Raw genomic sequence first — 15,314 nt, forward strand, 5'->3', positions numbered from 1 at the left:
AGACGGACACGCATATGAAGCACAGAGACCTGGGCTCTTCAGGGCAGGTTAGGCTCTGACCTTTCCCTCTGACTTTCTGCCGGACAGAATCCTGACCCGTTCTGAGCTGAAACAGGCTGATGTTATAAAACTCCAAGTGGAGAAAGATCTTTATTTTTTTTTATCCCCAGCACAGCAGAGCAGCCAGAGCTCATCGCCAGCCTCTCAATGTATCCAGTGGGCATGAGCAGAGTCTGACAAACTAATTATCTTTCCCTGCAACTGTAAACACTGTGCAAATTAAAACACTGGCACACGCAGTCTACAGCTGTGGGCTGGAAAAAAGCACAGGCCGACGGATATCGCAGACACGGAACGGCTAGTGTGTTCTGATGGCATGGAGCTGAGAGGTGTGGCCCGATAGCAGTCATGGCAGCTTTCATGTCAGCAGTCACTGAACTGATAAACCCGGGACCACCTCCTCGTCCCTGGACCGCATGCCGTCGGGTCATTCACCAATATTTCACATACCATTCCCCAAATCCAGAATAGGAACTGCCTTCCCACTACTCAGCTGATATTTAAATCTGAATCACTCTCACACATTTATACAGCTACCTATATTCATCTGCTCAGATGCGGCGGCTGTGACTCGAACCGGCAGCACCCAGATCAGGAATGCACTTTCTCGGCTGCTTTGAGATCCTGTGCACCGCGGCTGACAATGTAGCAGAAAGTCAACTTTTACCCTCGCGAGTGCCGCATGGTAAAGGTGGCAAAGTTAGTCTTCTTGAGCGGCGCCGTGAATGTGGCAGTGAGAATATCAATCGATCAGAATCACACTCATCGCATCACTAATTTCCGTGCCGTAATGAATAAAACATTCAGCGGGGCGTCATTGTGGCCCCCGGGTTGGGGGCCGAGTCCCGTCCCTGCTCTGCATGTAAGTTTTGCGTGTTCTCTCCATGTCACGCGGGTTTCCTCCTGCAGTACAAAGACATGCAGATAGGCGTGTCAGGGTCTCTGGATTGCTGTGTGTGTTTCACCCTGTAGACCGGCAGCCCTTCCCATCTGCATTGTGCCTTGCCCCCCCCCAACCCAATAACCTAGTACTGAATAAGCAGCTGGAAGAAGGATAAATATCATTCAGACATCCTGCTGATTGCTTCAAATGAAGTAGCCCTGCATCTTGAACCCCCCCTTTGTCTCTCACAGTGACGTGCAAGGACTCGGTATCTGCCTATGGAGACACTCTGGGCCAGTTTCAGTGATCTGATGTCTTCTGGCCCCCCTGGTTGGATCCTCCGCTGGGCTTCGCCGCCACACGTCACAATGATGGATTTATAAAGCCGTCGCTTTTCTGCTTCGGTGGGAAAAAGAACCGATCCGTCTCTTCAACATGGCCGATGTGCCGTATCCCCTGCTGGGTCTCGCCGATTCCACAGGCTGCCCCAGAAATGACACTCCTGGCCGACGATGGATCAGGTTTTACATAGGAACACAGTCATCTGGGTGCCATTACCGTAACCCCTAGTAGCTACCAGAGACAGGACTAACCTGACTGACGCGTGCAAACGTTAGCGGTGGCAGGTTAGCGGCCCCTGTCATCTTGGCTTGGCAGCCTGATAGGATCCTGGCGGGGAGGGAGGGGCCCACCCCCCTCGGCGTAAGGGCCCCGGGGGGCCACGGAGTGGGTCCATCTGGGGCAGGTGCAGACGGGGCCAGCCAGGTGGAAAATCAGTCAGGTGACAGCTCTTCATGCTTGTTGGCCCCCGGCAAACCTTGTCATACAGGAAGAGCGCCTTCATTAATCTCCATTCGGGGACAAGAAAGGTCCCTCGCAGTCAGCGACGCGGCAGCTGCCTTCCCTCGCCGGCCGGCGAGCTGATTGATTTGGTGGGCCGGGCGCTCGGCCGCCGCAGCTATCACCCAATCGCTCGTTCGATCGGCTGACATTTCAGAGGAATCTTCAGCCGCGTCGCTTTCACCTCGCTGGATTTGCGAGTGCTTACAGTGTTTTTCACGCCATTAAATAATCCAATAGCATCCAGGACAGATGCAGAAATGCTTTACAATATAAAATATGGATTTTTTTTTTTTTTGGTTGTCCCGTCCTCTTCTTTGAAGAGGCTACGTTTTGCCAACATTCAGTGAACTCCTTCCTGCGGCTCCTTCCTTTCACCTTCCTATCAGGCTGACTTGGTTGGGAAGCTTTACAGTACATGGATCTAGACCAGGGGTCTCCAACTCTTGTCCTGTAGAGCGACTGTCCAGTAGGTCTTACCTGGCTTCTGATGAGTGACACCTGTTCCTGAAATGTACCTAAGAACGCGTGTGGATCATCAGAAGCCAGGTAGGACAGAAAATCTCCTGGACAGTAGCCCCCCAGCACCGGAGTTGGAGACCTTGGGCTTTGCGATGGCCCCCGTGTCACTGTGGACACTCCTGCCCGCTAAACAATTTCCTTTCGCATTCAGTAATGTTGATCATACCTTCCTTGGCCATACTTTCCCCACCCCTAAAAATGCCCACTGCCCCATCTCCTGCCATTTATTTAGTTGCTGCTATCTGGGGGGAGGGGGGGGGGTCTTATTCTGACATCCTCTTCACTTACTGTCCTTGAGCAGAGGCAGCCTATCCTCAGTCGAGTGAAAGCCCTGTACTGAGAAACATTTTTCCTCTAAGATGAGGCACCCTGGTGTTCGCTGCATCACAAGAGAGCTGTTAAATTATCTGTGACTTTTCTGCTTGTTTATGCCAATAAACCAAGTTATAGAAGAAGGGATATTTTATACATACCTATAACTTTTTGAAGAAGTTTCCACGCCTGCGTTTGACCTCCGGCATGAGTTATTCCAGTTGCCGTAGGTATTTTTATCTCCCTCCTCTCTGAAGGTAAAGCGCGCACCTCTCCCGTACGCCGTCAGCACATTTTGCGGCAACTTTGAGCGACTGACAGGGACTGTGATGTCCGGGCACCCGGGACTTCTGAGAGTGTGAGAGGGAGCGGACTGCCACGTCCATCTGATCAGCCCCCACCTCTGGATCTTCGACTCTGGGCAACGTGAGACAAAATGGAGAATCCAGTTCTCATTTTATAGCGCCTCACCCGGAACGGTACCCCCAGTAAGGAGACCCAAGGTTCGCCGTGACGTGTAGGTGCAGGAATGAGGCTAGACACCACAGAATCGCCACTTCATCTCCAGGTTTTGTCACCGTGGGTTTTCTCAGACACTTTTTCCCTGTTCTGGTGTAAACAGAATTTTCTGAGAGGCTTAACGTGTGTCTGATCATCCAGCCCACAGGTTAGCAAAGGAGACAGAGGTAATACCCATATCACACTGCCTTTTACACCGTGACTGTAAGACATTAAATGCATCATGTCAGAAACGTATTCGGAGCCACAGGATATTGCTTATGTCTCGACACATTCGGATTCGATGTGCCGGAAAGCTGGCTCAGCTCTCAGATAGGACCGAGCGACTGGGGGGGGGGAGGGGGGCAGGTCTTTATTTTTGGGGTTCAGCGCTTTCCATGGCAGTGTGAGCAGTGGGGGCTGTTGTGAGCTTTGCTTGGACCCCGGGATGCAGTGGGGTGCTGAATAGGCCAGTCTGAGGTGCCTGATAGAATCCCCTGAGAGCTGGATCGTGCCTCCTGTCCACCCCCCATACATTCAAAACTGTATTTCTGGTGCATTTAAGCAGTTTGCATTTTAAATGTTTAACTGTATTAATGAATCCCATACGCATGTAACCAATAACATTCCATATCTTTGGCATGCAGTATTGCAGTGTCAGTGTGTTACATTGGGCAATGGGGGGCTCTCCCTGAGTGCCCCCCCCCACTGAAAGTCGACTCTCGGCATGGTTTCAGGTTTGTTTGTATTGGAAACAGCTGATAAGTAAAGCAGCTTCCAAACTGTGCATCAACGGCAGAAATTCCGGTTTGGTCCTCCGCTCCTCTCTCTCTCTATCTGCCTCTCTCTCCCTTTTTCTTTCTCTCTTTCTTTCTCTCTCTCTTTCTGGGAGCTGTGGGGGTTACGTAACAGTGCAGAGGTTAATGCATTTTCACTCTGAAGTTGCTTATCCCTTTCAGAGAATGGTGAAATAAAAATGACAACTTAAGGACTTAACTGCGCAGTAATTTAGTGTCCTACGTCTGCTGCGTGGCTTTTCCGCTTCTTTACATGAGCCTGCTTTGGGCTGTCGCTCTCAGAGCGGCCATTAGGTGACCACCACCCCCCCAGGCAGACGTAACCATATTTCTGCAACCTGCGTTCGGTGGGAAGGTTGCCATGCCAACCGGGGAGAGGAGGGAGCAGCAGAATTCTGTCTGACTCCTCCGACGAGCTGTGGATCCAGTGTAACAAGAATTTATGCCAGTCGTCAAAGGAGCGTCAGGAGGAACAGCTATCACACACCGAATGAAAAGGCCGTCCGGCCCGAAGACTGACTGGCCTCTCTTGAGCCACCATCTTCCCCATGTGTTTGCTGAACAAATGCTGCTGGAATCAGCAAAATAAGATCCCAAGAAACACTTGGCGAAAGTCTGGCCCCCAATGCTGTCGGAAAGCTCTGGAAACAGAAGCGAAAAATTAATGGCTGACAGGCACAATTGTCTTCGTACGACCCTATCGAGCTAAAGTATGGAAAGATGGTGGGGGGGATGGTAGGGAAATAATGGCCATTTACATAAAGAGAGTAATCAGTGTCGCTGGGAGGGGGGGGGGACGGAGAAGGCCGTGGAGTAGTATAAATGCTAATCGCGTGATTTCCCTCTGGATGTCGGCGGGGACCGGAGCTGTGAGGGAAATGAGCTTAACCATACCTGAGAGACTGTGATTTTCTTTGCTCTCGAATGAAATGGACTCTGGGCTTGCAAGCACCTGTGCGGCAGGGTCCATAAGGAGCCCTAGCAGAGTGCTGTCTGTGGCCACCCAACTGACCGCTGCGATTACAGGGAGAGCGACTGCAGAGAAACACTGAGGCCAAAACTGCGAGCCCAACAATCCTCAGGATTAAAGTGGCACTAGTAGACGGCACCTGCCAGCTCTCGCGTTTTTATACACATTCTTGGAACATACAGGATCCAGCCCTGGTATTTAAGCTTAAACCACAATGTGCAGTGGGTTCCTACATGCTAATATGTTGGACTGCTTGTGTTATATTTTTGGATATATGTAATAGTGTGCATTTATTCCTATTTTGCCCTTGGAATAATGGAACACATAGGAGGAAATCATATAATAGACGGCAGGGATTAATCATTTGGATTGGATAAACCCATCATTGGCAGACAGGTTTAATGGAATATCTTTATCCAGCCTGCATGGAGAGCTTCCAGAGCATTGATATGCAAAACAGAAGGCATTTCCCTTGACGGTGCTGCATTATTAATAATAGTTGCTCTTGTACTCTTCTTAAAATCTGTTATTATTACCTCTCTTGTGTCCCTATCTTCAGTTGGACACATTCAACAATATATATAGTATCTGTTTTAGGCCAAAAACTCTCAGGTGTTTTTTATATTAATTGCAGTTGTAATTTGTTGATTTTGTCATCAGTTTTGTCTAAGACTTCCTGCTGATTTTGAGGGGTTTTTTTTGCTGTTATTGGTTTATAGACTATGCCTCATCGGTGAGCCTAAAATGATTGACTTTTTGAGCACAGTGGCTGTTGATGCAGTTCAGTGGTCGATATCTCCATGTGCCCTGTTTCAAAAATCAACTGGAAATCAGTGGCTTGTCGTTTGACGCCGCCAACTCGGATCACAGGGCCCTCATCGTTTCCCATTTCAGAGTGAGCTCCTTCTATATGGTTAATGACCCCAACATGTCTGAGGGAGGCTTCCCCGCAGCACCCCCTGCTGGTCGCTCCTGGAAATGTCACAACAGCGTCGCCTGTGCGCCGCCAACCCCTCACCCTGCCTGCACACGAAGACTGTGAGTGATACAGCTACACTGGATCATTTCAGGTTAAGCGGCTTGCTCGAGTTTCTCAGACTAGAGCCAGCAACCACCCGGGTACAAACTCAGTGCATTAACCTCTGCACTGCCCTCCGTCTGTTGTTTATATTTATAAATTCAAAGTGTGTCTCAAACTGAATATGTGCCACAACCCTCAGATAGATTAGGCCCACTAAAAGCAGTGCTAATATGCACTTCATTGCTTATCCTGGGCCTCAGACGACCTGCCATTGCAGTCATGCTGTGTACCAGGTAGTCCGCCTTTTATTTGAATACGTTTGCATATCTAAAACAGTGACAACCACCCTGCGGGACCTGTCAGTGCTGATAGCGTGTTTTGAACGTTCCAAGACAATCGAGCCAATCGTCCCGTCCCCCCCCCCCTCCAGTGTCCAGTCTCTCGCTCTGGCAATCCTCTGCCCCCCTCCTCCCTCTGTCCCGGCTTGATTTATCGCTATGAAAGGTGCATCCCCCGTCCCCCAAGCTTGCCGCGTCGTTTGGTCACGGGCCCTTCTGAGGTACCTGTTGTGTCAAATAAAAACGTGGGCTCCTGTGTAATGCTGACAAAGGCAGCTCCGGGCCCGCCACGGTGTCCAGGAGGGAATGCAGGCTGTCCAGCCTCTCCCTTTCATGCCAGGAAGTGTTTGAGATCACATTGCGAGGGCATCGGCGGTGAGGAACTGGCACAGGCGGTGTGGGAAGCGTTGGCCGCCCTGTATCTCCGGAGCCGCATATCGCAGTGACGCAGAGCCTTCCCACAAGCCCTGCACGCGCTCAATCCTCTATCCGCTCAGCACATTTCCACATGTGAAGGTGCTGACATCAGCTGCTGCTGTGCATGTGTGCATGAGAGTCCTAGAAAGCACCTCTGATGCAGAGGCCTCATCATTCCTTCATGATGTGCTCTTACTTTTTAGATGACTATCTATTTATCAGTCTATCTATCTATCTATCTATCTCTGCCTGCCCCCCTGTCTGTCTGCCCATCTGTCTCCCTGTCTGTCTGCCTTACTACCAACCTGGGCTTTTACACGCCCTGTCGTGCTCTTTTACACAGCCTCCTTACCCGAGCCTGCATCCTGTCTTAGGTCATTATATTATCACGAAGCCTAAGCGCTTCTGTTTTTATTACTCTCCACCATTTTGTTACTGGTGCTCCTCTCCCATTCCCCTTTCTCTCCTCCATGTGATCCAGTTCTCCATCTAGCCCGGACCGAACCCTGCAAGCTCTCCCCTCGAGGGCAGCTCAGCGGGGTCTGTATCGGGCTCCCGGCCCCCCGGGTCGGGCCCGCTGACCTCGGCCCTGCCTGCACCCACCGCCAGTGGCCTGATTTGTGTGCTGTGGCATAAGGCTCGTCGCATTACCCTTACTCTGAAATGCATTATGTATGTGCTGATGGCCGGTGTGGAGACATGGAGGGACAGTGACAAATACTCATGGAAAATAACGTCCATGGTTATTTTATTTTTTTCCAGGCATATTTGTCTTATGCCCTCAGGAAAACACAAATTAGTTATCTGTCAAAAGACATTAGCTGCCATCAATCATCGTACTCTTTATTTTATTTTATATTTCCTACTACTTGCACTGATTACATACATTTGTAGCATTTTCATGCAATTGTCCTCTGTGCGCGAAAAAAAATTTGGTCCTGCTTAAGCTCGTTTCACCCCCCCTGGAATTTGCTTATCTTTTCCCTCAGACAGAGACAATAAATCAGTTGTTCCCAGCTCACCAAGATGGTGGTTGAGGACCCGGAAGTTAAGTAAATTAGAAACACGCATTGGCAGCCCCCTGGTGCTTCTTAATCAGGATCCGACACTTTAAATGAAGGCTGGATATGATGGATTTAGGCTCTAGCCCCTCCTGCCTGTCGCCAGGTACATCTGTGTTGTTGTCCAAACTGTGGACTTGCCAGACCGTATCGTGTTTTCCCAGTGCTCAGCCAATCAGTCGCCCTTAAAAATGGAGAGGGCAGAGTCACTGGGTGTCAGGACAGATCCGTCGCGGATAGTCCTGAGGGCCCTGAGCACTGCTGGCAGCCTCCACATGTTCCTCCTCATGCGTGGGAATGACCGTCCTCCCGAGGGCACGCCTGCCTCCCGTCTGCCCGTGGCGCGGCTGCTGTTCCCACCTTCTTCCTCACACTCCTTCGTCCCCGTCAAGGTCATGTCGCCAGGGACGCCCGTCGTGTGAGAGGTCATGCCGTCTGTGTCTGAGGCTAGCCCGCTTCCATCTGCGCCGGCTCCCTGAGTGGCTGCGCTCTTCCTCTTAACATTCCCATCCTGCTCGGCTCCTCTGGTGGGCGGAGTGCTTTGCCGATTGCCCCCAGTTTATTTATGCGATCTTTAACTGGAACCAGACCTGGGCCCCAGCATTCATTTCCAGAGTGGGAGTAGGTGGGTATTGGGTGCTGGGTAGTGAGGCTGGCGCACGACTGCTCCAGTGCAACCATCCCCCTCCCCCCCGGCCCCTACCTTCTCCCTCACATGCATTTCCGGCTCCGCATCTCTGCATGTCCGCATCAGGAACTGCAGCTGCATCGTTGTTCTTCCATCATAAACTTTGCACGTTTGTACTGGGGGACCCATATGTGCCACCAGTGTACTGCAGTGTACTGGGAGAGCGATGAGGTGCCAGAGGTGGCACTGCGTCTGCCTTATGGAGATCCCTGATTGAGGTCCACTGGACAGGGGGGTGTGAACTATTCCACTGAAGAAGAGCGATGAAGAACAGCCCTGCAGCAACTTCAGAATGATCGTCACCCGGAAACGAATGACTCTGGGGGATCTGGAGAAGTCAACTTTTTTGGAAGGACGTGTAAAATTTAATACCCATTCTTACTCATATCCATTTTGTGTGTGCGCATAGCTCTGACCGCCTCTGGATTATTGATTAGCATTGAGCTATCCTGCTCCCAGTGTACAAGCACTTACACAATTTATTACTGCTATTTTTGTTCCAGGCTTTTCCAGCAGAAGCCCAGTTGCCGTGGCTTGTGAAAATCTCATTGTGTCGTGGTTTAAATTACTTTGGAGACTCCAGGTACACGTCAGTCACCTCAGCATCAGAATAGTTACAAAAAATATTATTTCCTGTAAATTGCGTCCCAGAGCGTTTCCACAGGAAAAAAAATAAAATAAAATAATGTCAGACGCCGCTTTCAGATAGTGAATCTCCTCTTGTCATGTAGTAGCTGTAAGACGGCTGACCTCTCATGTGGCCTGTAAACGGCTCTCAAATGAGTTCGGCACCCGGCGCTGTTCGGAAATGATGTTTTCTGGGCACCGAAGGGCCCGCCAAGTCCATCAAGTCACTGTTTCCATCGCTGATTCCACTTCTTCCATTTTCCTGGGGGTGCCCATGAGGTTACCGCATGCGGGGGAGCCATGTTTACCCATCTGTTGTCACGGCTGGCAGCTGTCACGGTTCTGAGTCCCCTCTTGCGGCGGTGCTGTTCCGGTCGGGATCTGCCCTGCGGTCGGCTGTGAAGGGTCCCACATCTGCCGCCCCAGCGGAATATCAAGTGCTTCAACAAAAAAAGCCAAATTCTCATGACACGAGCAGTCAACGTTACGCCCCTCACACTTTTCCATGAAAACGAGAAACAAAATATTAGCCTTGCCTGAGAAACATCTCACCACAGCTTTTTATTCACAGTTAAAGAGCTTTAAAAGTGAAGTAGGTAGGCTTGGAATAAGGCATGATGAGCTTCGTGTGCATATTACATCTGGTCCACTTGATGCACAAATGCAGGTCATGTGTCGGCTGTGGGACTGATGTTGAATGCAGGGGTCGCAGACACGGGACGGGCTGTGTTGTTGAACCATGAGGAAGCCATTGACCTAAAATCACTTTGATGGAAAGTCTAGCTTTGCAAATGGGAATGGAACTTAGCTAGAAGACAATAATGGTTAATAGCATCTGATAAGCAAATTTAATGGTTCATCCCACCCATCTTCCAGTCACTTATCTATTGAGCCTGGAGAAAGTGGACACCTTAGACGGGGTGCCGGTACATCAAAGGGCACATTCACTATTTAGAGATGCCAGTTTGCATGCATGTCTATGGACTACGAAAGGAGACATGCATAGCACAGGTAGGGCATGCAAACGCCACATGGGAATAGGGTCCAGGCCCTGACCGTGGGGCTGAGTGGTACCCCCCCCTCCCCCCCAGCCGCTGCAGTTTCCATACTTAGATCACTATGCTATTGTAAACATAGTTTACTGATCTGATCAATTACCTCAGCAGTGTTACTGATGCTTTTCCAAACAGCTCATGGCATGGAGCTCTTTAACGCAGCTTGTGGTCAAACTCCCTAAAGGCCCACGGTCGAGTTTCACAGCAGATTCTAACGTCCTCCCCTCAGAAACGACGCTTCCTCTAAATCCTTCTTAGCGGCGAGGGATCCGTGTATTTGGAATGTAAACGGAGGGGAACGAGGTGTGGAATGATACAAATTTGATAAAGCCACCTTTGATCAAAGCCGACCGGCGCAATTTGCCATCCGGCTGCCCGGCTCGAAAGTCTTTTTCGGGTTCGTTGCCGATGCCGTGGAAAATCGATACTGGCTGTAACATACAGACTCCTCCCTTTATCACTCGGGGAAACTTGGAGGTCTTGGGGTGGGAGTTTCCCCCTAACACTCAGGACCTTGTGGCCTCAGACAGCCTGTGTCACCAAGCAGGAAGCTTGAGGAGCAGGCTGGGGCAGCAGGTGACGTAAGGTTGTTATTGGAAACGTGGGTGTGAGAGACATATGTTGCTACGGCAAACGGGACTCCGATATTTTGGCCCTCCACTGCAGGCAACCACGTTTCAACATTACATGATCAGGCTGCTGTTATTTCATAATTACTTTTCACGAAAGTGCAGCTATTAAGCCTGAGTGTGAATCCAGATTGAGAAGCGGAATGAGGTTACTCATTTCTGTCTTCACATACTGTCTCTGTATGCAAGCCTGTGAAACTCGAGGTCTAGGTTTATTGAACATGTGCTTCAATGTGTGGACAATGCAAGCGCGTTTGTTTTCCTGTTACATATTACAGAAATACAATATGGACAAGCTTTGTTTCAAGCTCATTAGCGCTGCCACCAGTACATTAATCAGTAAGATATTAATGCATACTGTAAATGACTTTATTTGGGATCTTCACGTCGATCTTGTGGAACCTCTAAGTGACATGTTGGTGCTTCATCATACATAGATACGGTCGTGCCAGTGGTCAGGATGCTGTCGCTGCTTATCACTAGCTAAGAAGCACAGATAACACAGTGCTGACACTGTTTCCTTTGCATCCAAGTGCCGCCGTCTTTCCCAGTGACCCAGAACTGCCCTCATGTACGAGAATGGTGCTCCTTCAAATCCACCGAGTGCAATTGTGAACTTGCTGATCGTGTCCTCGAAAGTGACTTTAACTGAGCAATTGTGATCAGAACTTGTCCTTCAACCTATAGGAAATAAAGGTATAAAACAGTGGGTCCAACCCATTTTTCTGAGAAACAGGGGTGTCAATAGGCCCACAGAGCTGGTGTATGTTATGGAATTGTATCTCCCAGCTTTGTGAAGGATATTGTGATGAACTTACACACACACACACAGCGTGGTCACACTGTTCGTGTGCACCTGGTACAGCAGCAGCTCATTACGGGAGAGTGTTGCAGTATGCTTGTTAATGATCCTCTAACACCATGGCACTATACCACGTCGAGAATCATCTGGAATGACCTGCGAGCACTTACCGAAAATGCATCCCAAATTTTAAAAGGTGTTTTTTAACTTCTTAATATTTAAAAAAATATACACTCCCCTCCAAGTGAAGCATTAAAATGTGTGCCACTTAGTAGAAGGCTCTTGTAATGCCTCCACACACTCCCTTGTTAGTTAATGCCTTGGTTCGAATGACATCCAAGATTCATGTTCCCAGCAGAAACATCAAGGCTCTGTCTCACAATTAATCGCAAGAAACGGTGCAGCCAATGCACCAGCCTGCCTTGTTACTATTCATCAAAGTAAAATGTGCAGATATGCATCTCAAGTTGTTGTGTTTAATTCAAACCCTGGGCTGCACACCCCATATCCGGTACAGATGGTTGGACGCTGGAACGTGCTCGACCAGCGTTAAGGACGGGGTGCCGGTCCATGACCAGTGCGCACAGTCACACACCGCAGGCAGTTTAGAGACACATCTGCGTAGCTGCATGTCTTTTGCCTACAGATAAGGACCTCCTACTTTGGGATGTGAGGCAGCATCCCACGTCCAATGAAGTTCTCTTTATTTTACCTGATAAAATGCAGTCTCAGACTATGGTGTATGTCACAGTACCGTGAACAAAAAGCGCGATAAATTTACCCAATAGTGAAGACTCTCTTGGGGAACTCCCTTTACACATCTTAAACTGTGTCCTTAAATCATCCCTTTAAGCATCTTGAACCATCCCTTTAAATGTCTGCAGCCGTCCCTTTAAATGTTGCTTGGCCATTCTTTGTCTCCATTGTCGCTAATCGAAAAATTCAGAAGATGCACAAGCGTTCAGTTCAGTATCTCTCCTCCTACTGGATGCAGAGGCTCGCCGGCGGCCTGCCGTATGCACGCTGAGATGAGCGCCCACCCCCCAGTTTAGGTCCCATTAGCTGTCTGTTAAGGAGGAACCTGCCAAGGCTGGCGCATGCTGAATCAGCACCAAGCTGTGTGACATATTTCGGGGCCCTTTCAAACACTGCTGTTGTAGACTCTCTCCGTGTGATAATAAGCACCCCGGGGCTGGAAATGGAGGCCGTCCACCACGAGGCACTGTGCACTGCCCATTTACTGTGCACTGCCCATCTACTGTGCACTGCCCATTTACTGTGCACTGCCCATCTACTGTGCACTGCCCATTTACTGTGCACTGCCCATCTACTGTGCACTGCCCATTTACTGTGCACTGTGCTTTTACTGTGCACTGCCCATCTACTGTGCACTGCCCATTTACTGTGCACTGTGCTTTTGCTTAACGTGTTGCACTATGTCGGCACTCATATGAGAGCCCGTCCATCTCTGTGTGGATACCCTGTCCCATTAAACTGATTCTGGATCAGACTCAGCTTCCCCTGACTGCATCAGCCATTTCTGGTTTCCATTTTCATTTCTATAACTAAGCAGTCACTGATAACTGATGTCAGTCATGCGACATGGGAGCGTCTGTTCTGCTTATTAGATAAAAGAGCGCTCTTTAATTATTACTTGCTTTTTAATTACAATTTACTGCAAAATGCACAAAGCTACACTTATGTTTTCTTTATGAGGATTGTATTGTTCTGTCTGCTTTTTTTCCTGGATGGGATGCCTAATTTCTGTGGAATGCTTCCAGTAGTTTAAGGTGAACTGGTGGCCTAGTTAATTGCATGAAAGGCAAATGAACCTTAGAGCAGACTTTAATAGGGTATGATCAGGGATAAGGAACCCTGTTCAGCCTAGGATGGGTCCAAGGTCCCCTCCCATCAACCTGACCTGAATGACACTTTGAGGATGGATGGATGGATGGATGGTTGGATGGATGGGCAGATTCATGGACAGATTGGCAGACGGATGGACTAACGGAAGGATGCATGGACACCTTAACACAGCAGTTCTCCTCACCACTTGGTCAGGCCGTCTCCTCACGCCTCCGCGCCTCTCTTTCCCTCTGCAGCGGGCACCACCTTCATCTTCGGGAAGGGCGGCGGGCTCATCACGTACACGTGGCCCAACAACGAGAGGCCAAGCACTCGCACCGACCGGCTCACCGTGGGATTCAGCACCACCCTGAAGGACGGCATCCTGGTGCGGATAGACAGCGCCCCCGGCCTGGGTGACTACATCATGCTGCACATCGTGAGTATGACCGCAGGTCCCATCAGCGGCCGTCACGGTTGCAATCCTACACCCAACCCCAGCTCTAAAAGCCCCCCAGGCCCCGTTTGGTTCAGCAGCCTTGGCAAACTGGGGCTGTCGTCCTTTTCATACTGGGGAATATAAATGGCTAAATACATCCCCCGCAGAGGTCCAGAGAGCCGCAGGCAGAGCAAGTGGTCATTCTGCTGGGGGAAGATGGGTGAAAATGCATCTAACTTCATGTCCATTCCAAGTCGGTAATCTGCTGTGCACAGGAAATGTAAATCATCACTGTTCCACCACTGTGCTTACTTTTACTCATACTGTACAATTACTGCAGCTTACTATGTGACGATATGGTAATGATTTAGGTGTACTACACATTGCCCTATATTCAGCCATAACATTAAAACCACTAAGAGGTGAAGTGAATGACATTGATTATCTCATTAAAATGGCACCTGTGAATGGTGCAAGTTATATATTAGGCAAGTGAACTATTAGTTCTTGAAGTTGATATGTTAGAAAATGGGAAAGCCTAAGGATCTGAGGAACTTCGACAAGGACCGAATTGTGATGGCTAGTGGGCTGGGTTAGAATATCTCCAAAATGGCAGGTTGTGTGGGGTGTTCCCAGTATGCATTGGTCAATACCTACCAAAGGTGGTCCTAGGAAGGACTACCAGTAAACTGGCACGGGGTCATGGGTGCCCAGCAGTTACTGATGCCGGTGTGGACTGAAGGCTAGCCCGTCTGGTCCAATCCGACGTCAGAGCTACTGTAGCTCAAATTGCTGAGACAGTTAATGCTGGCTATGATAGAAAGGTGCCAGAACACACAGAGCATCACAGCTTCCTGCGTATGGTGCTGTGTAACCGCACATCGGTCAGAGTGCCCACGCTGAGCCCGCTCCACTGCCAGAAGCGCGTACAATGTGCACATGAGCGTCACAACTGTCGCAATGGAAGAAGGTGGCATCGGCTGTTGAGTCATGTTTGTTGTTACATCATGTGGACGGCTGGGTGCGTGTGCATCGTTTGCATGACGGCACCAGGATGCACTCTGGGAAGAAGGCCAGTGGGCAGAGGCAGTGTGATACTCTGGAAAATGTTCTGCTGGGAAACCTTGAGTCCATGCATTTCTGTGGGTGTTACTCTGACACATACCACATACCCGACCATTGTTGCAGACCAAGTACACCCCTTCATGGCAATGGTATTCCCCCATGGCAGTGACCTCTTTCAGCAGAGTAATACGCCCTGCCACACTGCAATAATTGCTCAGGAATGGTTTGAGGAGCATGAAAAGGAGTTCAAGCTGTTGACTTGACCTCCCAATTCCCCAGATCTCAATCTGCTCAAACGTCTGTAGGATGTGCTGGAGAAATAAGTGAAGGCCCAACCTCGCAACTTATAGGACATAAAGGATCTGCTGCTAACTTCTTGGTACCAGATACCACAGGACACCTCCAGAGGTCTTGTGGAATCCATGCCTCAATGAGTCAGAGCTGT

General features: G+C 49.6%; 1 protein-coding gene across 8 annotated transcripts in view; it reads left to right on the forward strand.

Annotated features, from left to right (window-relative positions):
* Positions 1–15,314, forward strand: part of LOC111841770 (neurexin-3a-like) — a 288,495-nt gene that overhangs the window by 185,825 nt on the left and 87,356 nt on the right. For all 8 annotated transcript variants that reach the window (XM_072702664.1, XM_023807747.2, XM_023807754.2 and 5 more), the window contains one exon: positions 13,623–13,804. In XM_072702664.1, the coding sequence (XP_072558765.1) occupies positions 13,623–13,804 (182 nt within the window). The remainder of the gene's footprint in view (positions 1–13,622; positions 13,805–15,314) is intronic.

Source organism: Paramormyrops kingsleyae, chromosome 19 (assembly GCF_048594095.1).
Source record: "Paramormyrops kingsleyae isolate MSU_618 chromosome 19, PKINGS_0.4, whole genome shotgun sequence".
Taxonomy (NCBI): domain Eukaryota; kingdom Metazoa; phylum Chordata; class Actinopteri; order Osteoglossiformes; family Mormyridae; genus Paramormyrops; species Paramormyrops kingsleyae.